The following is a 26,031-nucleotide window of genomic DNA, read 5'->3' on the forward strand; positions in this document are numbered from 1 at the left end:
GCATCGATCCAAATTCCACTTTTGCTTTTTCTCAGGCGGAGCAATGAGCAATGAGCTCGTCGTCATAGCCTATTTATAATAACATTCTGCTGGGTCAATAGGGTGAGAGGAAACCGCCGAATTCAAGCGTTCACCTCCAGATATGTGCGGGTTGGTTTGTCCTTTTTTTACTGTACATCAGCTGCGCGTGGGAGTAAATGTAGGTGATGCGGTTCGTGGCGCGTCTGCGTGTAACCAAACGCCCACAGACTGGCCATTCAAACGCCGCTTTATGGTCCCGTTTTGGGGATTGCTGGAAATGGAAGAGTCCTGTGTACATCTGCTGCGCAGTAACGGATAACAAGCGCAGTGGAGAGCGGCCGCGTGGGTCAGCAGCTCTGCGGGTCTATGTTTAGCGCCCTGGTGGGCGTTAATAGAGACGGAGGGAGCGATGCTGCTTCGACCCGCCTGAAGAATAGAGTGGGTCGCTTACAAATAGGCCACAATAGGCCTCACAATAGAGCTGCCTTTTTAATTCACGCCCCCTCCGAATGCTTTGTGCTATAATGGGTCGCTTTGATAGAAAATGCACGAGCGGAGGATGCTGCAGCGTATTTTTAGACGCGCTTCCTGTATGTGGACTTTTGAGGTCGTAATGAGCCTGCGGCGAAGTCACTGAGCAAAGTGTGACCATGAAAAGGAGCTGCCGATGTCCCGAAACGCGTCCGACGCCCTGTGAGAAGTGTCACTTGGTTCATGCGCGCTTATGTTGCCGTAATGAGGCGGTCACACTGGTGCGTGGACGCGCAGCCACGCACAAAGCTCCTGGGGACCGATGGGTCCCACGCGACCTTTTCACACTCACACTGTTAGATTGTTCTGGACAGAAGCCACGAATCTGCTGCACGTTTGGATCCTCATTCGCTACTTTGTCGCCAACTCTATTTTCCCTTTTAGACCTGTTGAAATATGCAGCGCGTTCCACATTTGTCAAAGTGTCAACTGATACGCGGATGAAGGGAAACGCGATCCTCCGGCGGACAACTCCCTCCTCCGTCGCTCGCGCCGCTAGCCCCGCCCTCCTCCGCGTGCCGAGCGGCGTGAAAGGTGACACCAGCCAATCGCGTCTCTTTCCGCTCGTGTGCAAAGGGAAACTGTAGAAGGAGGCGGAAACTCCGCTTGCGCGCTATAAAGGCGGTCGAGCGTGGGACGTCGGTGTCAATGTGACGCTTGACTGTGTGACAGAGCGCACGCACGCGGCGCACAGGGGACCCGTGGGGTGTCGTGGACTCTGGGGGCAAACACCTTACAGGGAAAAGCTCAGCCCTGCAGCTTCCGGGCCGGGGACACAAACCCATGCTGCCTCCTGCGCTGCCGAACCGCAGGGCACGACCCTCCAGCCGATGACGTAGGGCCGAGGCTCACCCGGGAGACTAAAGCAAAAGAATAAAACACACAACTACACAAACACGTCTTAAATGTGGATTTAAAACACATCCAAACGAAGTGAGTCTAATACAAGGAAGACAGAGCAGAAGTGATGGCTGGACTCTCCCCCACCCTCGGCGTCACTCCGGCGGTCTGAGCTCAGCAGCTTCGCCTGCTCCGGAACCCAGCGAAGCCTCCGTAGATGAAGAGAGTGGCACAGGCTTTGGACCAGTGAGGTACGCGCTGCGTCTCTTACACGAGGAAATTAGGGCCAGTTGTTTCGTAGATTGCTCTACATGCAGCCGAGAAATGGGCTGTATCAGCTCCAAGGCGCCAGTCGGTAAGACTTGTTTTAATTCGCTCTCCAAAAAGCACGCTGGATGTCGCCTGACTGGTTTTCGCCGTTGTTTTGCTGCAGCCTCCCGCGGAGGCAGGGGCTGCTCGCGGCGCACAGCTGCGCCGGAGACGCGGAGGGCGCGTGACGGCGCCGCCGGCTCGCGCGTCGCCCGGGCGCGCGTCAGACGCGTCGATCGGCGAGGGCGCGTTGGCGAACGCAGTCGTGTGCGGGTGAAACACCTGCTCTGCGCGTGAGACCGCGGGGAAGCGCCGAGGGGCTGGCGTCCGCAGCCTAAACATCGCGATGCCACGAGAGTCGCGTGGAGCTTTCTGGCGAGCACGCCAGTCAGGCGGAGGAGACGGAGGGGCTCTGACGCGGTCGAGGGAATGCGTCGCTGAACTGCTTTTTACACCTGTGAGCCCAAGACTCGTCCGCGCACGATGGTTCTGACCGCGCTGACCCACTTTAGCTGCAAGGTAGGACACGTCCGCTCGCTCTCCCGTCTTTGCGCGTGCGGCCGCGCACAAACCCCGGGGCGGTTAACGCGTTGGAAATTGCGGGTTAATCTCCTCCTGGCATCAGAGTCGAATGCACGCGTGACACCGTTACCCACTCTTGCTGACGTTTGAACGGACTCGGTCGGAGCTTCCGGACGCACACACGCAGCAGTGGATCCTCCGCTTGTTGCCAAGAAACGAGCTCCCTGTTGCTGCCGCATTCAATCGCTCTCACGGTTGTTTACACCTTTTCTGTGCGTGTCTCGCATCCCTTCCCTGGCGGCTCCGTGTCGAGACCTCCGTCATTTATGTGCTACCCCGACGTCTGACGCGTGTCTCCCCCCGATAATCCCCCCTTGTTGTTTATTTGCCTGCGTCTCCTCTACGGTCCTCCTGAACGAGACCTGCCTCACGTCGGTCTGTCCGTCCACCCATATTTTCTGCCACAGCAGCAACGTGGCCGCTTTCTTTGAAGGTGGCGTGGATGTTACAGCCCGTGTAAACTGTGATTTACCCGTCACAGATCTCCTCTGTGCCTCTAATTGGTTGTGTAATCCGTCGCCTCAGTCACTTGATGATTATGGCGCCTTGTCCCCGTCTCCTTGTCGTGGAGTGCGTGAGGACATGCCCTAGAATCATAAACCTCACACAAAGACACCGCGCGCGGACCTTTCCGCACGTTTATCAAGTGCCCTATACAGCAGTTCAATAACAGCCACCTGTTTGACTCATATTTATCCTGCATGTGGGTGACATCACACCGCTGCTGGTCTTGACCTAATTGTGTTGATGCGCTCATAAGTCTCTGAGAGCCCGAAAGACATGAGAGGGAGAGAGAGATGCATGACCAAGGTCTCTCTAGCTGCAGTTTCCACGACAACGGGAATTACAGAGAGAGACGTGTGTGTGTGTGTGTGTGTGTGTGTGTGTGTGTGTGTGTGTGTGTGTGTGTGTGTGTGTGTGTGTGTAAGCGAGAAAGACCTAAGTAAAATAAAAATGAAGACCGAAATAATTCTTATTTGCTTCAAGGGGAGAGGAGACTCATTTGGTGCTGCGGCTCCGTTTTACAGAGATCGCAGTCAGGGGAAGGAGATTAATTAAGATAAAAAAGCATTGAGCAAATTAACCAATTAGCCACAGATGGCGGATGACCGCAGGCCCTCGCCAGAGCCGCCACAGGTTTCAGTCAAACCCAGCACGGCGTCACGCGTCGGACCGGATCCCGTCAGCGTTTGTCTGCGTTGCTTTCGGATCCACGGCGAGCAGCCGCGCACGGCGACGCGTCCGCGGTCGGGCTCTACGTCACCACTGCAAAACCCCGGCTTCCAGGAGGATCCACGCGGCAGAGGAGCGTTTCCTGAAAACCAGTTCCTCGCGTGTCACCGTTAGGGTCCTTCAGGACACGCGACGGGTCGCGGGACCGACACGCACGCGGCTCAGATGACTGTCACGTTGCAGCCATCAATCTGAGGCTGGACACGAGACGTGTGCGTGTCTCACTCCTCTACACAATACTTTCATTGACCAAGGTGGCCTAGATTCAACAAAACAATACGCTGGCGGCATCTGATCGCATCACACCCAATTAAACGGCACATATTGAATTTAGCTGGTGGGCAACTCGAGCCCAGCGCGTTAAACGGCGAGCCGCTGACCCGGGGAAGGGGGTGAGTGATTGGTTTCGATATTGGCCTCAGTTTGAGACGGGTGCTGGCGACTAATCGAGCGAGTTGTTCTTTTCAGACAGTAACTAGAAACGCCTCCCGCAGCGGAGGGCTGGTAAGAGGAGCCAGGCGCTGGCATTTAGAGACCCACCTCCTAATCTCGTTTTGCAAATGTGATTTGATGAGAGGTGAGCGCACGCATGCAAGCGTGCGCGCGTGTGTGTGTGTGTGTGTGTGTGTCTGTGTCTGTGTCTGTGTCGGTGCGTGTGGATGCGTGTGTGCAGAGGGTGAGCGTCAGCATGTGGCGGATGGGAGCTGTCCCAGGTGCTGAAATCTTCTGCTGCCCGCTGCGACGTTCTGCCGCAGGAAAGGTTTGACTCCGTGGAGCGGAGCAAAGAGTCCGCGCGCCACTAATGTCAGGTTTGGATCCGGGCCTTTGCTTGGTGACATTTGCTCGCCATGCAGCGCCGTTGGCCACGCAGCGCGCCTCTGCGCTGGTGACGCGGCCCGCTCGCGTCACCCACGCGTGTATTAAAAGCACGGAGGTGAAAAACCGCATGATGTCTCCTGCGCGTTTGGCGTTCGCAGAGCTCCGTTTTCCACGACAAAGCAGAACCGGCTTCATGAAATATTGAGCGGGCCGGGGGTGCAGCCGGGGCCTCACCTGCATGACACGGCATGGCTTCGAGTGTATCTCACTACAAGTCAGAGTCGCTGCACCGTGCAGAACGAAAGCGGCTGCACCGCAATGTCTGCTGTTTCAGGCCGTTTCTGAACATCTCGCTTCAGCCTGACAGTCGCTGTTCAATTCAGAAACCGGCTTCGGTGTTTTCCTTCGGGAGGACCTGCAGTGAGATACGACCGCGCCACACGGCCTCCGACGGCCGTGGCTCCTCGGTGGCTGCTGAGGTCCCCGTGGAGGCATGAGGAATGCAGCTTCAGCCGCCGAGCGCCGCATCCCAGTAAAACTCATAGTGGGCAGCTCCGGCTCCAGTACGAACACGCCGCGGAGCGACTATGAGTTTTACGGCTGTGCATCTGTTGTAACCTTCACGTGGCTCTCTTCCTCCCGACAGTGGCCGTCGACGGCTCGTTGCGCGTGGACTGGAGCGCAACAAGCTCCCTGTCCGACCTAGCGCTTTTGGGGAACACGCGGACCCGCTTGGCGCGCAGGCTGATTCTCACAGCACCTCTGGGCGCATTGGACTTCAGCGAGGTGCCCTCACCTCTCTCTCTCTCTCTCTCTCTCTCAAACCTGTTTTATCTGGTTGTGCGATGCAGCGTCACTGACTCTAGTCACTTCTAGAAGGCATTTAGACACAATCAAAGGATTCCAGTGGGAGAAAATGGCAGCATTGGTTCTAATGTGGAGAGAATTATTTCTAATATGAACCTCCAGGTCAGATCTTGGTGTCTAGTTTTCATCACCTGCTCCTTCAAATCTGCCTGTAACAAGAAGAAGGCTTCAACAGGTTGACCATTAGCAGAGTGTAGTTAGATGTAAAAACTCCGGTCAGATGTTCTATAAGCAAAGAACACCTTTATGAGAAGGGAACGCTTTGACCCACAGTGTGTTTTCAAGTGAACGACAGGTAGAAATCCGCAGATCCCAACTGAGGCCGACGCCGACACACAGCGCCGCCTCGTTCCACACCTGCCTTCACAGATCTCTGTCACAGCTCCGACTCTCCTCAGGTTTAGTCAAAGCTCCACAAAGGCACACTATCAGCGTCACCTCGTGTATCATGAGCTATGGGCACCTAGCAGATACGTCTAATCACAGATGACAGTCTGTCTGCCACTCACGGCTCCGAGCAGAAAATAATTTTCCCCTCTCCTCGTGGTTCAATAATTACCGTATTAATCAATCCATCCAAGTCTTTAATATGTGCTTCAACCCTGACTTTTATTCTCTGTTCTAGTTTTCATTAATGTTAACCAGTGAGTTTCTAATTATTTGCAAGCCAGTCGGCATAATTAGCAATTAATTTTTAATTTGGGGTTTGAAATGGAATCTCAATGACACAGAGTCTAAGAGGAATGTTCTTGGTAACAGGCGTGATGTGTCCGCGCGTACGCCGGCCGCTCTCTGATATTTTTATTAAAACGCCGGCAGACATGTTTTCCTTGAGGCAGATTTCATCAGCATTTCTTGCTAAGACTAAGCAGGGACGCCCTTAACCCAAATGAGATGCCTTTAATAGAAACTTCTGTGGAACCTGTTTTCAGTCAAGGTGAAACTACACACGATGAGTCCAGCATCTGGGTGTGAGGCGGTAGTTAGCGAAGCCTGAGTGATGCATTATGGGAGGCGGTGTCCGTCACTCAATACTGGGACTGGGCGTCAGGAGCCTGACAGGAAATGTGTAGGATCACGGTAACGACTAAAGGCCTAACAGAACCGTGGAGCGACACAGGTTGCGTCGACCGCTCGTCATCGAGATCATCATCCAGGGCAACGCTGGCGTCCGAGCGCGCAGCTGTGACTGTGTGTGATGAGGTCTGACGTCGGAGCCAGGAAGCGCACGTGGCAGCTCCGCCTCGGCCTCAGCGGCCGCTGCGGGCGCGTGACGGCGTCGGCGGCTGAAGAGCGCAGACGCAGCACGGCGACCAGTTGCCATAGAAATGATCCCATTGTGGGAGACGGCGAGGGAGGGCGGGGGGCGGAGGGGAGAGAGGCGCGCACGCTCGGGGGCGGAAACGTGACACGTCGCAGAAGGTGACGGCGTTATTTCCCACCCGTCGCTGCTTCGAAACCAGCCGTGGCTCGTTTTCTCGTGTCATTTTGCTTAATGACTTCCTCGTGTGTTTAACTGAGGAAGAGTTCACCACGCGCTCACCGCTCGCAACAAGTGTGCGGCAAAGAATCGCTTTTCATTTTGCGCGGAGGCCGCTACGCGGAGGTCATAGGTCACCGGTGTGTTTAGGAGACTGGGATTTCTGGATAGCGTGTGGCTGCACCTGTTGACGCAGCTGCTGTTGTTTCTCAGGTTGGGTTCACGGCACCGCTGCTGTTCAGTGGGGTGGGGGGGGGGCATCTTTATCTGGTTTTTCCACTGGGGGCGCCCGCTGCAGCCGCCGATACAGCGGCGCCCGTCTGCCTGAGTTACTCCGTTACGCGCCCGGCGTTTTGTTGCTGCTGAGTGGGATTGACAGGACAAGGTCAGCGTGATTCTAATGGGATGAGAGGCGGCGGCCGCAGCCGCGGCCGCTGTTTCTTGACGACTGCGATTGGTGTGATTCATCTCCACTGATGCCCCGTTTTATCCACTTAGTGGAAAGGATGAAAAACAGAAGGAAGCTACTTACTATGCTCAGTAAGAGGCCGGGTGAAGCACGGGCTCGTCCCTGGATGAAACCCTCCCCTGCTCTAATTGCTCATTCAGCCAAGTATTGGGTGACAGCGCGTTAGCATCCGTGCTTCTCGTTGACGCACCCTTTTCCCACGTGAGCGCAGGTCGGGCCGTGAGGAGAGTTAACGGACAAAGCAGCTTGTCAACACTCGATACCTCGTGTGCGTGTTGACCTCAGCCTCCGCGGCTCCACAGAGGACGGGCCGAGACGAGGGGCTCCGTCCTTTGTGTCCTGTCCGGCTGCGTTAGCGCAGCGCTACCTGCCGCAGCCCCGTGTCTGGAACCGGAGCTTCACAGAGCGATGCTCTGTCTCCTCATGTGCTGCACTCGGAAGCAGAGATGGACCCGTTGTTCCTCGATTGCAGAACAAAACAGTCATTAACTGGATGAGAATAAGCAGTTATAAACTACTGGTTTGCTCATTATCCTGCAGGTGATTTAACAAAACACCAAAGTCATTATGTGGTTACAGCTACTCACTGTTGTTGATTTCTTACATAAACAGTATAAAATGCTGCTGCTCAGTCAGAATGAGTCATAACATCCTTTAAAGAAGCAATAAGCTTCATAAATGAGTGGTTGATTTCATAAGTTTAGCCCAGTTCATTAGTAAACAGCTCGTCTCAAATTCCCAATTCCCGGAAGGATTGGAAATTAGCCGAGCGCTTTAAACACAGGAGTTCTCCATCAGAAGACAGCGCGGGGTTCTCCTGTGAGTCGCAGCAGCAGGAAGTCAGGAGCCGCTCACGCTCACGCTGCGCTCACAGCCACCGTGCACGTGTCTCACGCTCGCTTCTTCTCTTGTCGTTCCAGGTGAATGTTGACGACACCGTTGAAATGTTACCAAAATCGAGGAGAGCTCTCACCATCCAAGAGATCGCCGCGCTGGCGCGATCCTCCCTCCACGGTGAGCGCGAGGAGCGCACGGCTGCGCCGCCGCCGCCGCCGCCGCCGCCGCCGCAGCCGTGCGCCGTGACTGAACCTCTGCCCGTCTGCAGGTATCTCCCAGGTGGTGAAGGACCACGTGACCAAGCCCACGGCCATGGCGCAGGGCCGCGTGGCCCACCTCATAGAGTGGAAGGGCTGGTGCAAGCCCATGGACACGCCGGCAGCGCTCGAGTCCGACTTCAACTCCTACTCGGACCTCAGCGAGGGAGAGCAGGAGGCGCGCTTTGCTGCCGGTAGGAGTCCACTCCTCATCTCTACTCAACTGTTCATTCTGCCGTCTCGGCTTTTCCTGACGTCCCTCCGTCCTCTCTCGACGCAGACGCTCAAGGTTAATTTGCGCAGTAAGCTTTTGCCCCGTGCGTCCATGACCGGGTGCTCTTCCTCTCTGCCTCATCCGTTCTTCGCTTGTATCTCATCGTTGACTTGACTCCTGCTCCTGTCTGTTAGCTTGTGATGCTCTGATACCAGGAGGTCAACCCGCTGCTGTTCTGTCAGAACCGTCAGAACCCGTCGCGTGTTTAGTTGCAAGCGGCCGGCTTAAACGTCGTCGGTCCTCCTTGTCTCATGCGGTTACATCATCGGCATTCATCCGCCCCCAGAGGCCCCGTTTGTGCTGAGTCAGCGTTTCTTCCACTGGCGGTGTTTCCTGGGGGCGAATGGACACGCGAATGCGTCCTTCGTCTGTAAAGTGAGCATCTGCGTCCCGTCGACAGGTTTGCGTCCACACACACACACACACACACACACACACACACACACACACACACACACGCACACACACACACCTTCTCTGTAGTGAAGCGTCTTCCTGTGCTGCGTGTTGCTGGCTGCCGGCCTCGACCGACACAGAGAGGCTTATGTCACAGTGTGTGGAGGGGAAAATGTCAGTGTGCTGGGTTTTTAGACCAAATCCTCAGAAAGCGATGGTGGCAGAGCTGCTCCAGCGCTAAAAGGTGAAAACCCGGTCCAGAGGCGCTGGGTGGAGCGCACGGCTGCGGTGGACAGAGCAGAGACCGGGGTCCAGCTACTGTGCAGCAGGAACGAGAGCATCGATCTCTCCCAGTGGGAGACAACACATGAATACTGAGCAGCGAACAAAGACGGGGCCGCGGGGAGAAGGAGGTGGGGGGGGCAGGAAAGATAGGAATCAAAATGAGAGACGGGGGACGAGGCTGAAGAATTACACGAGGGGGGAGGCGGCGGGAGTCAGGTGAGTCGATAGCCCGTTTTATGGAGGGGAGACGTGGCATGAAGGGGAGAGCGGGTGAACGGGGGAATACAAAACAGATGGGCTCCGAGGAAGAGGCCGCGAGACGAGAGAGCGGAGCGGAGCGGAGCCTGCGATTGGTCGGGCCAGACCACGATTGAAGTTGATTGGTCACTTGGACCTTGAGGCCCCCCCCCGTCTGTTTTATGTGGCTTTGATTGTGAAAAACTATAAGTGACATTATATTATGGTCGACTGCACATTATTGCAAAAAAGGGAAAGTCATTTTAAACAATCCACTGAAGTCATGGTCAGAATGAATGATGAGTGCGTGTTCCCCGTCGTTACCTGGTGACAGACAGGTTATTGTCTCGTCTAATTCACTGTGGTGCCGGCGGCGTTCAGCGCTTACAGTATAAAAGCTGAGCCGACGTTATGTCCTCATCATTCTCCGACTCCTGACGTTGCGTTTGCGTCTGAGCTTCCCTGCGATGCAGCCTGTGTAACAGCACCGTCAAACAAAAAAAAAGTGGCGGCGACCGTAACGAGCTGCCGCCTCCGCCTGGTCCGGTCCGGTTGTGGCCCGGTCCGGTTCCACACTGCTGGGTCCTCTCGCGAACCCGCCAATCAACAGCCGCCACGGTGCACGACGGGGGCCTGTTACCATGCCAACCGCAGCGCGCTGATGTGTGTGTGTGTGCGTGTGTGTGTGTGTGCGTGTGTGTGCGTGTTTGTCTGTGTGCGTGTGTGCGTGCGTGCGTGCGTGCGTGTTTGTCTGTGTGCGTGTGCCTTCGCAGGTGTGGCGGAGCAGTTCGCCATCGCCGAGGCCAAGCTCAGGGCCTGGTCCTCCGTGGACGGCGACGAGTCCAACGATGACTCATACGACGAGGACTTTCTGCCTGCCAACGAGCCCACCACCCAGAGCACAGGTAGGACCCCCGTGCCCCCACAGCAGCAGGCAGCGCCACTGCCAGATTGTTTCATATGTCTGATACCCCAGCCCCTGCCTCCTCAGCTCGCTCTCTCTCTCTCTCTCTCTCTCTCTCTCTCTCTCTCTCTCTTCTCTCTCTCTCTCTCTCTCTCTCTCTCTCTCTCTCTATCTCTCTAGGTCTCTCTCTCTCTCTCTGTCTCTCGTTGTCCCAGTGCCCTACTTTTTATCCTCGCAACATTTTTTTTCTTCCTTGGTGCAATTTGATATCCCTCCTGCAAGTTTAATATGCTTCCCTTCACTGCAGACAGTGTCAGTGTGAGCGGGTTTTTAACCACACAGAATGTTTTTGCGCGTGCGTGTCTTCGGCTAATGTTGCTCCGTCTTCACCTTTAAACTCCACATGTTCAGCGTGTGACTCTGTGTCTGTCTCGCTCCAGATGTGCCGTCGTATCCTCCCTACTTGAAGGACCTGATCCACAGCCAGCTTTGCCAACACCTGGGCCTGAGGGGGCCGTGCTGCGAGGGCGACGGCGGCGGCGGCGGCGGCGGCAGCGGCGACCCCTCCCCCACGGCCGGATCCCCGGACACCCTGTGCTCCAGCATCTGCAGCCTGGACGAGCAGCACCCGCTGCTGCGCGACCTGGGCGCCCGCCGCGGGCCCCACTCCCACTTCCACTCCCACTCCCACGGCAACGCCGCGGAGCTCGCCGCCAAGATCCTGTCGGCGCTGCAGGGGGGGGAGGAGCTGCTGGCCCGGCTGCAGAGGGCGGGGCAGGGCCGGCCCGGCGCCGGGGACTGCGGCCTCCACGGGCCGGGCGGGGGGGGGCGGGGCATCCGGCCCCGCGGGGGCCAGGACTCGCCCTGCTACTCGGTGTCGTACTCGGAGACGTACCTGTCGCCGGGCGAGGACGACGACGCCCCCTGCAAGGACTACGGGAGCGCGGCGTGCCCGGCGGAGGCGGGGGGCGCCGCGCTGGAGTTCCCGGCCGACTACGACCCGCGCAGGCGGGTGTCCGACGTGGCGTCCTCCGGGGTGGTGTCGCTGGACGAGGAGGACGAGGAGGACGAGGACGCGGCCGCGGAGCCGAGCGACCAGTGACTCTCCGCCTCCCGTGGCGCTGTTGAATCCCTCCAGGTTCTTGTTTCGAGGGGTCCACTTTTTGCAGCAGCGTCCTGGTTCCGTTGACCTTCACGCATGTGGGTTTGTGCGTGTAACTCATCCGTCTCTGCCTTACTTGCAGCATTTCAGCCCCCTCCTCCACCTCCCACCTGCTTCGCCCCCCCCCCATTCGGTGTATGGGCTCTTTCCTTTGACGGCGTCTAAACAATCTTTTTTCAACCAGCGTGAGAGGAGGCGTGTCGGACTCCGGCGCCGCCGGTCCAGGGACTTGCTCGCGGGCTCGACGCCCGCGGTTTCCGGCTCGGCCCGCGGCCGTGGGAGCGACTCGGCACCGGCTGAGCCCGAAACTCTGACTTATCTCTGCATGTGTTTTGCAAGCGCTGACCGTGATGGGCTGACCCGGTCTTGAGCACGGTTCGTACCCTCAGCTGTTCTGTAGAACCCCCGGCCCATTTCCACGGTGTCTCCCACGGGAGGGCAGGTTGACATTGCATCCTGGGGCCTGCCCTCACCCCCCCACTCCCCCACCCCCCTCCTTTGCAAGAGACAGAATAGCATCCTTCTGGGCATGGCTTGCTGGGTTTGCCAAACTATTTAACCCTGTCACTATCAATTATGAGCAAATGCTGGAATGTCGTTAAAGTGACAGGACTCGATATGTATTTTAAAATTACAAAGTTAAAAAAAATTGTCACGATTGATCTGACAAAAAATGCTTTTATTGTACTAGTTTTCTATCACTCAACCATGTTGTTGTTCACCTTATTTCGGGCGTCATTATGATCTGCTGTAATGACCAACCAGGGCGACTGGGAGTTCTGGGGGGTTCTGTGGGTTCCTGCATGGAACACACAAGGACGAGCATCGGTGTCTTTAACGCACAGCGGCTGCAGCAGCAACAAGTGCAGACGGAATGTTCCTGCAGTGACCCCGTCGGCAGGAGGCGGAAAAGTCGCGTTTCTGCATCGGAGATTTTCTATATTTTTGTATGCGTCGTCTTGCTTTGATCTCTTGCCTATGCGGCGTGCCAGTGTATGTGGTTTTTTGCACGAAGCTAATGTGGCTGTAGTTTTCTCATTTTCTTCGTTATCACTGTGTGATATAGTCTACTGGGAAAAAAACAACAATACAAATATGAACAAAAAACTTGTTCTTTTATTTTAATTTTAAAAGAGGATACTGTGATATGGTTTGTTATTGCCCGATCCTGCTTTGCTTTCTTCCTCTCATACTGACTCCTCAACAGCTTTGCCTTTTCTTCTCCACTCCTTTGTTTTCTATGATGTTCGCTAAAAGGGCACGTTCATGCGACACGCGCAGAAACTCCCGTTTCCGCAGAGATGCGAGGAGCCGCGTTGAGCTCCTCCCAGAGGGACTGTCATTCATACAACTCAGGAAACCCCATCGGACCATAGCATCGACGCATCCCACGTGCACACGCCACACCACGTTCTCGCGCTCGCGTGCGCGTCCGTGCTTCTTGGCGTTCCTGTAGTGCGTAGTTATTTTCTACCAACGATTAAAGCACAGATTCAGAACCACCACCTTCTTTTCCGTTGTCTGACTGTTTAGAGAAGCCTCCACGCGCGGGTCCGCGTATTTGACACGCGTGATAATAGGTGGATTACGCGCGTGGCGGTGTTGTAAGATGTCAGCAAGCTCCTCGCGCTTGCGCCGTTGATCCATTCCAGAACCCTCCAACGCAGCGATTCCCTTTAAAACTCGATGGAAGACGGGCTCTTATTGGTGCTGGAGTTTTAACAACAACAGAAACCGGGCATGGCTTTGCTGATGCGGCTCGTCTGCGGGCGTCGGACGCTCGTGAACGCGCGGTGGCCCAGTCGCGAGAGTTGGGAACGACAGCAACAACTCAGGGGGAACAACCACTGAAGCTGTGCCTTTCATTCGCCACCTCTGACCCCCCACGTGTCCCATCACCACCATCACCGTCACGCTGACGGTCCTGTTGCTTCTCGCGCGTGAGCCCCCCCCCCCCCCAGCTGGAGGTTACACAGGGACGATGTGCGTCATTGTCCTTTCAGTTGACATTAAAAGCCGGGCTGCGCTTTTGTCCGGGGACGGTGACGCGAGCGCCCCATTGTTCGCCGCGCACGCGCCTCCCTTTTTTTTTTTTTTATCAGCTCGCGCCTGTTCACCGCCTCGGCGTCCCGTCCTCTCCCCGGTCGCGTGCGTCTGCGTAAGAGAGCACCTGGGTATTGTCGCGCGTCTCGTTCCTACCCCTCGCGTCCACGCGCGTGTTTTTAGGAGCACGCGTCCGTCCGTTCCACGGTCTTTCGGATCTTCCTCCTCAGTCTGTCCTTGTGGGAAACAAAAGCTTTCTGCTGACACACGCGGGCAGCCTGATGAATGTGTCCCCTCCATCCTCCTGTCTCTGCCCTGTCATTTCCTGCCTCCTCACCCCTGTCCCCCCCCTTTGCTTGATCTCCCCCCTCCAGCCCCGCAGGGGTTCGTTACGTAACTAAAAGGACATCTGAGTTCTACCTTCGCCGACGGGCAATTAGCCCGTGATTATAGAACCGCATGCTGATTGCGCGTCCCTCTGCTGTGTGTTGTTTTCCTCCCTCGCCTCCTCCCCCCTTCTCCCATTCTCCCCCTCGCCACCAAGTGACATCTTTTGCTGTCCCAGAAAACTCCTGTCGGTTCGTGGATAAGACTGGGGACGTGTTTCTGATTCCTTTTACGCGGCCCAGTAACAGAGGAACGGCCCATCGTCCTTGTACGAGACAGATGTCTTTCAAATGAAGAGCGACCCTTTTAGTGTGACTGTGTCTCTGGGTGTGTTTTGGTCGCTTCAGGCAAGTACCGACACTGGATCCAGATTCGGCTGCTGGTGCTGCTGCTCCCATTAGCCTCTAACCTGTTCGCCGTTTGTGAGTGGTCCCGCTGACCCCCGGCTGTGAAACCTGCAGGGAGGGAGTCCAAGACGCTGCTTGTCTGTGTTTAAGCCGTGATCGCCTCCGCCGTCCTAATTAAAACGTCCCGGGGTCCTCGGAGGGGTTCGGGTGCGCGCGGCGACACGCTCGTTAGCGGAAATGAGCGCGCAAAGCCAGACGAGTCACCGAGCAGAGACGGAGGCGCTTTGACGACGGGGTGCGAGGGAGCGGACGAGCCCGGTGAATGTAGTCCCCAGCGCCGACCCGCGCATCAGCGTCGCATCCGTCGGACACCCCCCCCCCTCCTCCTCCCTCTGATATCTCGATCCTCATTCCCCCTTTTCCTCGTTTTGTTCCCTTTTTAATACTTACCCGTTTGGCTGAATGTAATAATTTCAATATCGCCACGTTGGATTTGAAAAACGAATCTGTTGAATTGTTTTCTGCATCTGATATGATTTTCAGTTAATAAACTAATGTTACTGTTCTTTGCAAAAAAAAAAAATACACGTGTAGTGTGATTTCTTTGTTTTAATTGCGAGAACAGGAAGTAACGACGGGTGGGAGGAGAGACCTTCATTAATCTGACGCAGTTCCGTGTTTTATGGCTGCGACTTGATAATGACCTAATACACGCACCATAAAGCCTGCTGCAATCAGACCCCTGACATGATGACATAATCATTATTTGGTTATTACCAGGCCGGAGGGCGGCAGCTGGAGAGTCTGCGTCTGACACACTCATTTCTATCACCTGTGCCTGCGACATTCAGGAGGAGGGGCGAAGCAGCTGCACATCTGTACGACAGTTACGACCTGGATGAATGGCCAATTTAGACCAATATAAAACAACTCCGTCACAGGTGAACAGAAGCCCTTCACCTCGCACGTCTCTTCTGCGCACGCGCGCTTCCTGGCACGGCGGTGGAATCAGGGTGGAACCGCATCTGATCGTCCCAGTTAAGACAACCATGAAGAGATCGGCGCTCGCCGATGAGAGGGGAGAAATCCGATTTGAGGGCTTTGCCCTGAACGGGTGTCGCACAGGCTGTGAACTAAACAGTGAGGCGGTAAGTGGGTCAACACTTAGATAAAAGCTGCTGTCTGCCTGTATCTGAGCCTGTGACTTCTAGTGCTATGAGGAACGTTATTTCTCTGGACCTGTGGTTCTGTTGTTCACTCGGCAGCGAGGCCAGTTATTGAACTGATATTTATTAAGTACATACTTTAAAGCTATTTAAATAACAGAAGCATATTAAAAAATCTCTAAATGACTTTATTAATAAGTGATGCTCTAAATGTGTAATTGTTGAGACTTCCGGTGTTGTTTTGCTCGGGTTCTTTCAGCCTCGTCTGTTTTTCCCTTGCTCATGTCCTGATGAACACGAGGTCAGCGGAGGTTCTGTGTTCTGGGACCACGCTGTGCCGCCCAGAGACCCGACCCATTCCCAGCGGACTCCTGGGCTCTGAACACACGAACCCAACCACTGCTGACCCTCGAGAACCTGTGGCGACAGCGGAGTCTCTGCTTTCGCAAACTTCATCTTTTTTCCATCATCATCCGCTTTTACAGGTCAAACTAACGCCGTGAAGGTGCTACACACACACACACACACACACACACACACACACACTGGCAGCACAAACAGGCCTGTCGCTAACCGGACCTTTAGCTCGCTAGCGCGTCCCCGCTGGAGCTGACACCACTCGGAACCAGTGCAGGCCTGGATGTGGGTCACCACGTGGAGCCTCCTGTCAGTCCCTCCTGTGTCTATTCGTCGTTGCATTAGCAGCTGAGCAGAACCGAGCCGGCCCGTTCCCCCTGTGGCCTCTCACGGCGCCTGTGTCGTGCTGAGGGTCATTTCCACGGCCTCCACCGCTATTTCTGACCCCGCGCCAAAGCACCCCCCTCCTCCCCCTCATTCTTATCTCCCTCTGACCGTGTGAGTCAGCGGGTGAAGAGGTTTTCGCCTGTTATCAGTCCGTCCGTTACATTCTCGGTGGCAGCCGTTGGCCGCGCTGCTATAAATGGCCCAGTGAAAAAAGCCCTGCTGCTCCACTGACCCACTGCTCCGGCGCTATATAAACCCCACAGGACGGACCTGTGCACCGTTACAGCTGTGAGGAGCCTGCGTGCACCGCGCGTCTGCTTGAAGCTTCCAGGTTTGGCTTCACACCCGGACTTTCCTCCGCTATGGCATCTGTGACCTCCTCCAGCCGCAGATCCTCCTCCTCCTGGTCCTCGTCGCGCTACAGCACCTCCAGCTCCTACCGGTCCGAGGGCTCGCTGGGCGGCCCGTCCGATCCTCTGGACCCCCTCTTTGAGCCGTTCCTGGACTCGGCAGATCATTCGGGTCTGTTTGGAGACGGGGGTCCAGGGGCCCCCGGCTGTTTGGCCCCGTTCAGGAGACCCTCGTACGGGCAGAGCGGTAGGGTCTCACCCCGGTTCTGTTTGGCTTAGTCATGTTTGGGTCCTAGCTATGGTTCTCCTTCTGCAGGCGCTGTGCCGGGTTGGCAGAGCAGTGTGGAGGGAGGGGTCCGTCTCGTGGGCGACTGCTACGTCACGTCTGCCGACGTCAGCCGGTTCGAGCCGCATGACGTCGCGGTGGCGGCGTACAAACGCCACGTGGTCATTCACGCCCAGAAGGTAGAGAAGTAGAAAGAGTTGGACCGCGCGGCCATTTAATCAGCAAAAGCAGCAAATGAAGGTCCTACCCCTGAGTTGGGTCCGGTTCCTCTACACGCTTTCAGTCTGTCTCTTCTCCTCAGGTGCTGGATGACGGAAGCGTCAGCGACACGTTCACGCACAGGTCTCTGTTCCCAGAGGACATGGACCCGCTGTCGGTCAGCGGGACCCTCGGTTCCGACGGCACCCTGGTGGTGAGCGTTCGCAGGGTCACAGCGGTGGGAGGAGAGGATGCTCTGCTTGTCCCCACATTCCACAGTGAAGCTCACCTCTCACCACAGGCCTCATGACTCTGATTATTATTGCATTATTGTGAAATTAAAACTCCTCATCAGATGATTAGCATTAAAGCTTCATGTCCTCTTTCTATTTATCCAACATAACGATATGTCACGAGGATGAAACCTGTGTAACATTTTATTTTATTCACTGTCCTGGAAAAAAAACAAAAAACAAATGTAAGATACAAATAAAAACTTACTTTAGGAGGTTTATCTTCCTCTTAAGGTCTCGTTGCTGCCTGAAGCTCTCAGAGGGACTTAACGAATGAACTCGTTTAGCTCATTCACCAATCGTAGTCCAGATGTTCACCTCTCGCCATCAGTAGCTACACTTGATCTCTGATCAAGAAACTCTTAAAGTTTGTACAGATTTCAACCAACAGTTTAATCAGATGTGCAAGATGCCTTTTCACGCTTTATAAATGCTTTGACTGAGATTGTGAATCAGTTTGAACACTGTGGCATGTGTCACTGATCACAGGGAGGAAACGCAGAAAACAAAAACAAGCGTCCAGGTGCATCCCAGCTGTCGCCATGGGAGACAGCGGAGGACGGGGAACACAGGACCACATCTGCAGCTACAAGCAGCATTCAACAAAACATGTTTGTTAAAATCTCATTTATTCAACATATATACAAAATAATGTTTTTATTTTCCCGTGTGAAAAATAGCTCTGGATTTTGCTCAGTCACAGAGGAGGCCTCAAGTATGTACAATGCACGATACGGTCCCCAAGGAGTGGATGCGAGATAACCCTCAACAGCTGATGTGAGGATCAGGTCTTATCAGAGCCCTCGGAGTGAAGCCAAGGATAGTGGAGCATGATAAAGCGGATTCAGCGTCAGTGCTTGGGGGTGGGGGTGGGGGGTAAACGTAGCGGGATGCAGCACAGACCGGTTCAGAGCAGACAGGGAAGGTCTTCCAAAGCCAACAGGTGAACTTTAAACCTTTCTTCTTCTCCAGACGAACACATAAAAAGGTGCAAACGGGGCCTTAAATATTTCAGCGTTCTACTGGGAACGCTTCACCTCTTTAAACTGTAATTCGAGCCTGGCTCGAGCTCACACAGGCTGCTCTGCGGGCGTCCGTCTGTTCATCTCCTACGCCTTTTTACACTTTTCAGGTTTCTTTACAAAAATAAGGTTACTTTCATTCACGTCACCAATTTAAACTGGGTTACAAAAACAGATTAATGACCATTATTGCACAAATCGCATCCGTACAAGTAAATCGTCAGTTAAAAAAAAGACACTGTACAAGGTCTACTTTTAGTAATACACAGACTCGTACACGCATCTGAATGCATGTGTCTGGTGGCAAATGAGATGAGAACCATGTTCATGGACGGGAAGGAGAAGCAGTAGGCAGAATAATGAAAATCTGGTCCCCGAGGGGAGGGGGCTGCGGTGGTGGGGTGGCAGTGACGACAGGTTGCCATGGCGATAATTGCATAGCGCACCGACACATCATCCAGCCCGCTTACATATTTCTGCGTTTCAATGCGCCTCGTCCACCCTGCGATTCTCCCGGTTCAGGGAGCGGACGCAGCCACGTGTGGAGCAACGCGTCACTGCCGGAACACGCGTCGGACCGCGTCAGGCAGCCGGCGCCGGCCTTCGGCCCATTGGCGACGCCCGTCGGACACGTTTTGGAAATAAACAATCACATGTGATGAAGAAATACACAATGAAAAACAAAACATCTCTTTCACAAAGAGAAGAGTCAACAATTTAAGACGTGCTACGATGTTAAATTATGATTTCATGTTACTGGAATGCTGTTAAATATATTAATCTGTAAGTTTGACTCGGCAAACGCTCCCAGTTTAAATTAAGGCGAGAGATAAAGCTCAAAGTGAAACGATCTGCTTGTGGAGTATGAACAGATACAGTAAAAACACACAGTTAGCATTAGACACCATCCACTGAGCTCGTGTTCAGTTTTGTCAAGCTTTTGTTTTTTGGATACGTGTGATCATTTACTACGAAACCTCTGGTGCAAAGCAGTGCTGGTAACTCTGCACGATGAGACCATCAACAGTCAGTAAGTGAAACGCGAGGGGAAGTCAACGCCACTGGGTGTGAATGCATTCAGAAGGCGTAGCCACAGCAGCTCACGTCCCAACAGACGCAGTGGACGTCAGCATCTGGTCCAGAGATTAAATAAATAAAAAGAAGAAAAACAAAAGAAGGAGCATCGGAACAGAAGAAACTAAAAAAAAAAGGAAATGTGCAACAAATCAAAGCTTTGTGGATGCTGACAAGCCTCAAGCATTATTCTGGACATCAATTATTAAACGCTCCGTACTCACGCGCTGTCTATCACCTCTGACGTTTTGCTGAATCAAAAACGCCGCTGCCAGTAACACCATTCAAGGCCTGACTGGTTCCAGCCAACATGACCGAACGCTCACAACTTTCCTTCAGTGTCATTAGCGTCACTGCTGCTAAGCTCGGATGCTGCTCGTGCATCGTCACCGGGGCCACGTAGGGTGGAAGCGGCGTCTGTCGCTCCCCAGCATTACATCATACAGGCTGCTGAGTCTCTGATAGTAATGGAGGTGAGCTAAGATGGTGATCAAAGGCGAGTCCATGAGGAGGCCCAGAGCAGCTGGTTAGGTAATGATGTCTTCACTCCCTGCCTCTCTTCTCTGGACCGGGTATTAGGAGCTATATTTAGATGAGCAGAGAACCTGCGCTGTTGGAGTGCGTCGCCGCCCGGTGTTTGTGCGTACGTATCTGTGCATTGTGATTCAAGGCAAAAGCTACAGCGAGAAGAGAAACACAAAGTGTCAATGTAAAGGACCACAGGTGCTTTTAGCGCTGGCGACGGGTGCGTCCGCGCCCGAACACTAAGACTCGCAGTGAAGAGATGATGAAGGTTCCAGTTAAACCCAGAGCACCTGAACAGGCGGAAAAGTTATTATCCAACCTGGAAAATAAGGGATGACATGTTTCCCAAAGGCAAACTACAGGTGAGGAGTATTTGCTTGCTGCCTCTCTCTCTCCTCTCTACTGGTTGACTGACTGGTTAAAAGACTGGTTAAAAAGACGACTCTGGCATGATTTGATCTTGAAGATACTTAAAGTTTGCTAACAACACGAACCCTTTTTGTAGATTTCAACCCATCCCCAGTCCCTCACTGGATTTGATTAACACGTCTGTTCATAAAACCCCACCCGTGGGCTCTGCTGTGGGTTCCTCAGCAGATGCTGAGCAGTGTCCCACTTCCTCCGTGTGGTGTCAGGCTCCAGGTGAAAGCGCTGGTTGTTGAGACAGGAGCAGATGAGGAGTTGAGAGAAGCCTGGCGTTAGAGAACAACTCCTTCCTCAATTAAATATTGATCCTACGCCCTGAGGTTTGATGCATGTTTGTGGCTTTGGGGGGATGGAGACGTTAGCGCCTCACTCCTCCTCCTCCTCCTCTTCCTCCTTAGCTGTACTTTCCTTCATTGCGACTTCTCGTCTGATTCTGACGGGACGTGCTCGCGAGGGAGCGAGACGCTCCGGTGCCGGTCCCACAGTTTGTGGAGCTCGGTGGCCTCGCTCTCGCTGCTGCTGCTGCCGGTGGGGCCACTGTCTCGGAAACTGGCCAGAGGAGGACGCACCTTCACGCCTTTGACGTTCACAGAGCCCTCGATGGCCTTGCGAAGCTGAAGGAACAAGGGCAAAACAATGAAACCATGCAGACGAGGCTGGGAGAAAAATCAAATAGGTATTAGAACAGCTCAGTCTAGCACTGCTTGAAGCTGAATATATGCAGAAGATGAGATATTACAATATTTACACTAGTTAAGTCAAGAAACTGCCAACAGAAAGTCTGTAAAATTATGTGAATACAGGTTGAAACCCTCATGAACCCCTTTTTTCCCCCCACGTGTTCACTTCTCAGTCAAAGCTGCTTTTACACATTGATCTGACCTTGTAGAGGCGTTTTTTGACAATATTTAATATATTTGCAAATATTCAAAATAACACATTTTAGCAAAAAGTGCAGATACTCTAACACAATGAACACTGGTTCTATTATTTACATTGGAAAGTTAATTTATGCCTTAAAAAAAGTTCGAGAACCACCATTCTGATTTATGTATTTCTATGTTTGGGCTTAAGTCAATAGATATAGATAGAATGACCTCAATGTGCTGTATAATATGCAACGTTGGTCCCAGTGGAAGCCGAAGCATCAATCTCGACACTGAACTGCAACAACATGCTACTATGGGATTCTAGGCACACAAGCATTTGTTTCTCCTATTTGGAAGCGTAATCTCTTTGGAAAATGAAACGGAGAGACGGATCACGGACACAGGTCAGCGAGCAGCTAAAGTGAGGTCAGAGCCAGATTTTGCTGCTGGTTGCTGAAACCAGAAAAACAGAATGACTGGAGTTCAGCTCGTCCCTACGGCTCCACCTGTCGCATACATGAAAGCAGATCATGAATTTAAATGGCTGTCAGTGTGAGCAACTACTGTACAAAACACCACGAGCCAGAGGACCACTTCTACCTTCTTATCACTTTCTATGAGGAGTGAGTGGTGTGAAACTGGACAAACTCTGTTTACGCTTTCTAAAAAATCAGAAAGGGCCACTTTTACCTTTTCAATCACAAGTGCAAACTACAGTATTGCCCCTTTCTGCTAATGCATCATTTGGCCTTTATTGCTGTTAATTGGAGATAATGGAGATAAGTGAAATGTTGTGAGAATAAAAAGATAAGATGTCATCTCTCAGAGAGAATTTTACAGTAAAACGCTGAGCTGCCGGATGTTTGAACTACTAATGGAAAACACCCCTGATTTCATGATGCACCACAATCAAGCACAACATCCCTGAGATTCTCCGCTCGATTTCCACGTGCTGCAAAGCAGAGGGGCTGTGATATAACAGTGTGTCTGTGTGACAGACAGGCAGACTGCGAGAGGCCGGGCTTCATCTGTCGTTGATGGGTTTTCTGTCTGCTAGCGGAATAGCAGAACAAAACAGCGTAAATGTCAGCGACAGGCGAGCAACGCTGCACTTAGCCACGCTCCCCTCAACACTTCCTGGACAATTCGCAAAGAGCAAGAGACTCTCTGTTGTTTGCGAGGCACGGAAAATGGGGAAAAAACAAAAAGGAGGTGGCAGAGAAGACAGAGAAACAATGGAGATAAGCAGCCTTTTGTCTGTCGGTGCATAACAGACAGGGAGGAGTCACTATTGTTAACAGAAATGACTTGAACAATACAGAACTCACATCTGCTCATCATAAAAGTGGAATAATAGTTATGAAAGAAGTGAATATGTTAAAGACAACTCAATGTTTTGTCTGCTGCCTGCGTTCCACTCATCCTTAAGCCTGGGTCTGACACCAGTGTTTGTTAAAGTTTTTTTTCTACATCTAAAGTCTTACCTCTTTGAGGGAAACCACACCAATGAGGCGTCCAATGCTGGTGACGTAGGCGTGGTCGAGGCCCAGCAGGGAGAAGATGGTGTGGGTCTGGAGGACAACAGCAGAGGTTGGAAACGATGAAACACACACACACACACACACACACACACACACACACACACACACACACACACACACACACACACACACACACACACACACACACACACACACACACACACACACACACACACACACACACACACAGCTACCTTTACACTAGCACATCTATTTCAACTATAATTACCTCATTAAAAGGTAGAAGAGCTGCTTTTCACAAGCTTAAGTCGGGTTTCACTCTGTCTATGTGTGACAGACCATTAACTTGAAGGATATTCGTTGCCATTGTGATTGTCAATCAAACCTGCCTTAGTGGGCTACCGCGTCTTCAGTGGGTTCATTTATTTAATGAAAGTGATAGAGCTGTGTTCCCTTGGTCCCAGTGAGCCATTTCCTCCAATGAACTGACAGTGTCCTCAAGTTAGAAACTCAAACATATGGTCATAAATATACCAAGAAACACATTTGTCTGTCACCAAAGGGCCTGCAGGCTTGCAACAAAACAGCAAGCAGCATGGGATAAATGGCAGCCACATCCAGACCGGCCGAGAATGAGAGCAAGGCTCAGACGCCCAGATGTCGGACTTTACCAGCACACACAACAGCAGCAATGGAGGACAGCGATGCTTAATATGCCGAAGGAGATTGTGCGTGGTATTGGCTTTGGCAGTGTGCAGCAGAGGGTGGGGAGTGAGATGGATTGGTGCAGAATCCCTCTCTTAAATGTTTAAAGAGTATTCAAACAGAGCCCAAGGATGAGAGAGAGAGAGAGAGAGAGAGAGAGACAGAGACCAGATGAGAGGCAAGAGAGACAGAGACGAGAGAGAGCAAGAGAGAGAGCGAGAGAGAGCGAGAGACAGAGAGAGAGAGAGCGAGAGAAAGAGCAAGAGAAAGAGAGAGAGAGAGAAGAGAAAGAGAGAGAGAGAGAGAGAGAAGACAGAGAGAGAGAGAGAGAGAGAGAGAGAGAGAGAGAGAGAGAGAGAGAGAGAGAGAGAGAGAGAGAGAGAGAGAGAGAGAGAGAGAGAGAGAGAGAGAGAGAGAGAGAGACAGACTGTGCATAGCATTATGAATGGAAAACATTACACACTGCCACAGCCGCCGGCAACCCAGAAAGAGTTAGTATGTCTGGGTGTTTGTGTGTAGGAAGTGAGTATTTCAACACAGAAATATGTTTATGTGTGTGTGTGTTGAAGACTTTCTTCCCAGTGTGTGCAACTGTGCTGCAGTGAGAAAACTAAATTACAGAACTAAAGCTCCCTTCCCTCCCTTCCTTACGCTGCACTTTCACTTTCTCCTTCATGCAGTAAGGGGAAACTTGGCTTGGCTTTGTGCGTGTGAGTGTGTGTATGTATGTGTTTTAGGTTGTGCGCATCCTCCTTCAATGTCACTAGACACCACAGGAGCACCAGTATCCAGAGTATTGAAACACAGCCTTTTCAAGTGCTGTTGCTCGTCCCTCACACTGGTTTCTATTTTATTTTGTGTGTCAGTAAACTGTGATTTTTCATAATATAAAAAATATTTTTTGTATCTAACCTAACAGCATGATTATTAGCAGTCAGTATCTAAAGAGTCTTTTTGTTAACTCACTTCTGACCAAACAAAACAAGCTCGGAGTTCCTCAGGGCCCCATTCTGGAAACACTGCTGTTCTATTCTAGCTGATGGAAGACAGCCACGAGCTGTACTGTAAGTATATAAATGATAAAGGTGATGAAGTTATACGATTTTGGCTGACATGGAGCTTCTCCAAGTCAAATAACTAATGTTTTAGCACCAGAGACACACAGGTTGAACCACAGCTGTATTTCTGATCAGACCTTATGCAGCGACGTGCGCTCCACCAGCTGGAACGGGGCCGGGTCGATCTTGCAGTTGTTAAAGTTGACCTGCTCATCAAGCTGCTTCTCCTCCCACTCTGCAATCTGTAAACCACAGAGGAAAAGCTGCTGAAGGAAGATAAACACCCCTGAGGATGCGTTGCAGTCTTACTTTGCTTTGTTGGCACAACATTCATTTTGAGGCTGTTTTAATGTCAAACTTAAGCACAGCATGTATCAGGGATGTTATCGTAACGCTTTCACACCTGGTGTGAGGCACCGAGGCGTCAAACAATCCCATAGCACCGCTTGACAAATCACCCTCCTCTGATAGACAATCAACGAACCAGGCGCCACAATGAATGACTCTATAAATCATACAAGACCCACAACAATGGCGAACAGGGAAGGGAGACGCGACATGGCGAGAACTAATGACAGGGCAAACACATGACACATGAAAGGTGAATGATGATTCCAAGAGGAAAGACGCGGCGATGGAGAGAGGGGGGAAGTGTGAAGAATGTGCAGGTGACAGAGACTAAATGAGAGGTGCTGTTGATGGATGAATTATAAATGATGTCATATCCAAAAATATAAGACTCCAGGGTGATGGGGTCCGTCTGGGGGATATTGAGAAATTCGAAAAGTCAAGTCTGTCAGAGCGTGATGTCACCAAGTTAGACAAATATGGATTCTGAAGACTGATAACGAGTGAAAAACCCATTGAATTTGAGAACCAAGAGATGATGTACAACATAAAAACAGGAAGGAGACCATAAAAAAGCGAAGGACAAAAGTGATATTTGTGCGATGAGAATTTCTTTCATTTACTGAATACTACCGAGTTGTGGAAAGTCCAATAATGCTTTTTGTTGCGATTATAAAAGAATTCTCAACATTAATGCGAAAGGGGAAAAAAACTCAAATCTGACAAAACATGCAGCACGACAGGAAGTGTTTAATAAAGATGCAGCTTCTGTGACGGTTTAAACCTCATCTCTGCCAGCGTGCGATCATTCGCCGCCATCTCACCTTAGGCTGTAATCTAACTTCCCGTCTTACCTCTCTAATGGTCATGTCATCCTCCAAATCGCCATCATCCTGAACAGAGGAAGGAAGAGGAGAGCGTCAGTACAGACACAGATACAGATATACAGATACGACAGGCAGCTGCGTGTTACAGCGCGAGCATCGGAGCGATGAACAACAGTCAGAGGGCTCTTTGAACGGCTCCCCTCCACTACATCTGTGCACAGAAGGTAAAATGACACTCTGAACACACATAATCACCCATGCATCACATCATGAGTGTTATACGGCGCTGCTGTGTTGAGACAGATGGACAGAAATGGAATGAGTGACTAAAGGAGCGACTACAGTACATTTAATGAGT

The 26,031-nt window shown here is 52.5% G+C and overlaps 3 protein-coding genes across 12 annotated transcripts in view; 2 read left to right on the plus strand and 1 right to left on the minus strand.

Annotated features, from left to right (window-relative positions):
* The first annotated feature begins 1,175 nt into the window (after positions 1 to 1,175).
* On the plus strand, positions 1,176 to 12,966 carry fam131ab (family with sequence similarity 131 member Ab). Of its 4 annotated transcripts, none has more exons than XM_029172304.3 (5): positions 1,176 to 1,747; positions 8,072 to 8,165; positions 8,257 to 8,439; positions 10,211 to 10,342; positions 10,782 to 12,966. In XM_029172304.3, exons 2-5 carry the CDS (start codon positions 8,096 to 8,098, stop codon positions 11,441 to 11,443), a joined length of 1,047 nt encoding a protein of 348 aa, XP_029028137.1. In that variant the 5' UTR covers positions 1,176 to 1,747; positions 8,072 to 8,095; the 3' UTR covers positions 11,444 to 12,966. The 4 variants fall into 4 exon arrangements, with proteins under 4 accessions (XP_029028137.1, XP_029028135.1, XP_029028134.1 ...); XM_029172302.3 differs by having other exon boundaries at positions 1,176 to 1,643; XM_029172301.3 differs by lacking the exon at positions 1,176 to 1,747 and adding an exon at positions 1,829 to 2,220.
* A 148-nt stretch (positions 12,967 to 13,114) lies between these two features.
* LOC114868576 (heat shock protein beta-7-like) lies at positions 13,115 to 17,735 on the plus strand. Its single transcript, XM_055513786.1, has 4 exons — positions 13,115 to 15,428; positions 15,706 to 16,787; positions 16,857 to 17,005; positions 17,128 to 17,735. Exons 2-4 carry the CDS (start codon positions 16,553 to 16,555, stop codon positions 17,332 to 17,334), a joined length of 591 nt encoding a protein of 196 aa, XP_055369761.1. The 5' UTR covers positions 13,115 to 15,428; positions 15,706 to 16,552; the 3' UTR covers positions 17,335 to 17,735.
* A 194-nt stretch (positions 17,736 to 17,929) lies between these two features.
* LOC114868574 (chloride channel protein 2-like) overlaps positions 17,930 to 26,031 on the minus strand; it is a 76,036-nt gene continuing 67,934 nt past the window's right edge. For all 7 annotated transcript variants that reach the window (XM_029172295.3, XM_029172299.3, XM_029172297.3 and 4 more), the window contains 4 exons: positions 25,701 to 25,739; positions 24,636 to 24,740; positions 22,718 to 22,804; positions 17,930 to 20,978 (listed from right to left, as the gene is read on the minus strand). In XM_029172295.3, coding sequence (XP_029028128.1) covers positions 20,775 to 20,978; positions 22,718 to 22,804; positions 24,636 to 24,740; positions 25,701 to 25,739 — 435 coding nt within the window. In that variant the 3' untranslated portion in view covers positions 17,930 to 20,774. The remainder of the gene's footprint in view (positions 20,979 to 22,717; positions 22,805 to 24,635; positions 24,741 to 25,700; positions 25,740 to 26,031) is intronic.

This window comes from Betta splendens, chromosome 13 (genome assembly GCF_900634795.4).
Source record: "Betta splendens chromosome 13, fBetSpl5.4, whole genome shotgun sequence".
NCBI classification, from domain to species: domain Eukaryota; kingdom Metazoa; phylum Chordata; class Actinopteri; order Anabantiformes; family Osphronemidae; genus Betta; species Betta splendens.

Coding starts and splice junctions, on each gene's coding strand:
- fam131ab (XM_029172301.3), top strand. CDS start 2,185: ATGGTTCTGACCGCGCTGACCCACTTTAGCTGCAAG. Junction 2,221..8,071: donor TGACCCACTTTAGCTGCAAG/GTAGGACACGTC, acceptor TTGTCGTTCCAG/GTGAATGTTGACGACACCGT. Junction 8,166..8,256: donor GGCGCGATCCTCCCTCCACG/GTGAGCGCGAGG, acceptor GCCCGTCTGCAG/GTATCTCCCAGGTGGTGAAG.
- LOC114868576 (XM_055513786.1), top strand. CDS start 16,553: ATGGCATCTGTGACCTCCTCCAGCCGCAGATCCTCCTCCTCCTGGTCC. Junction 16,788..16,856: donor ACCCTCGTACGGGCAGAGCG/GTAGGGTCTCAC, acceptor CTCCTTCTGCAG/GCGCTGTGCCGGGTTGGCAG. Junction 17,006..17,127: donor TGGTCATTCACGCCCAGAAG/GTAGAGAAGTAG, acceptor TCTTCTCCTCAG/GTGCTGGATGACGGAAGCGT.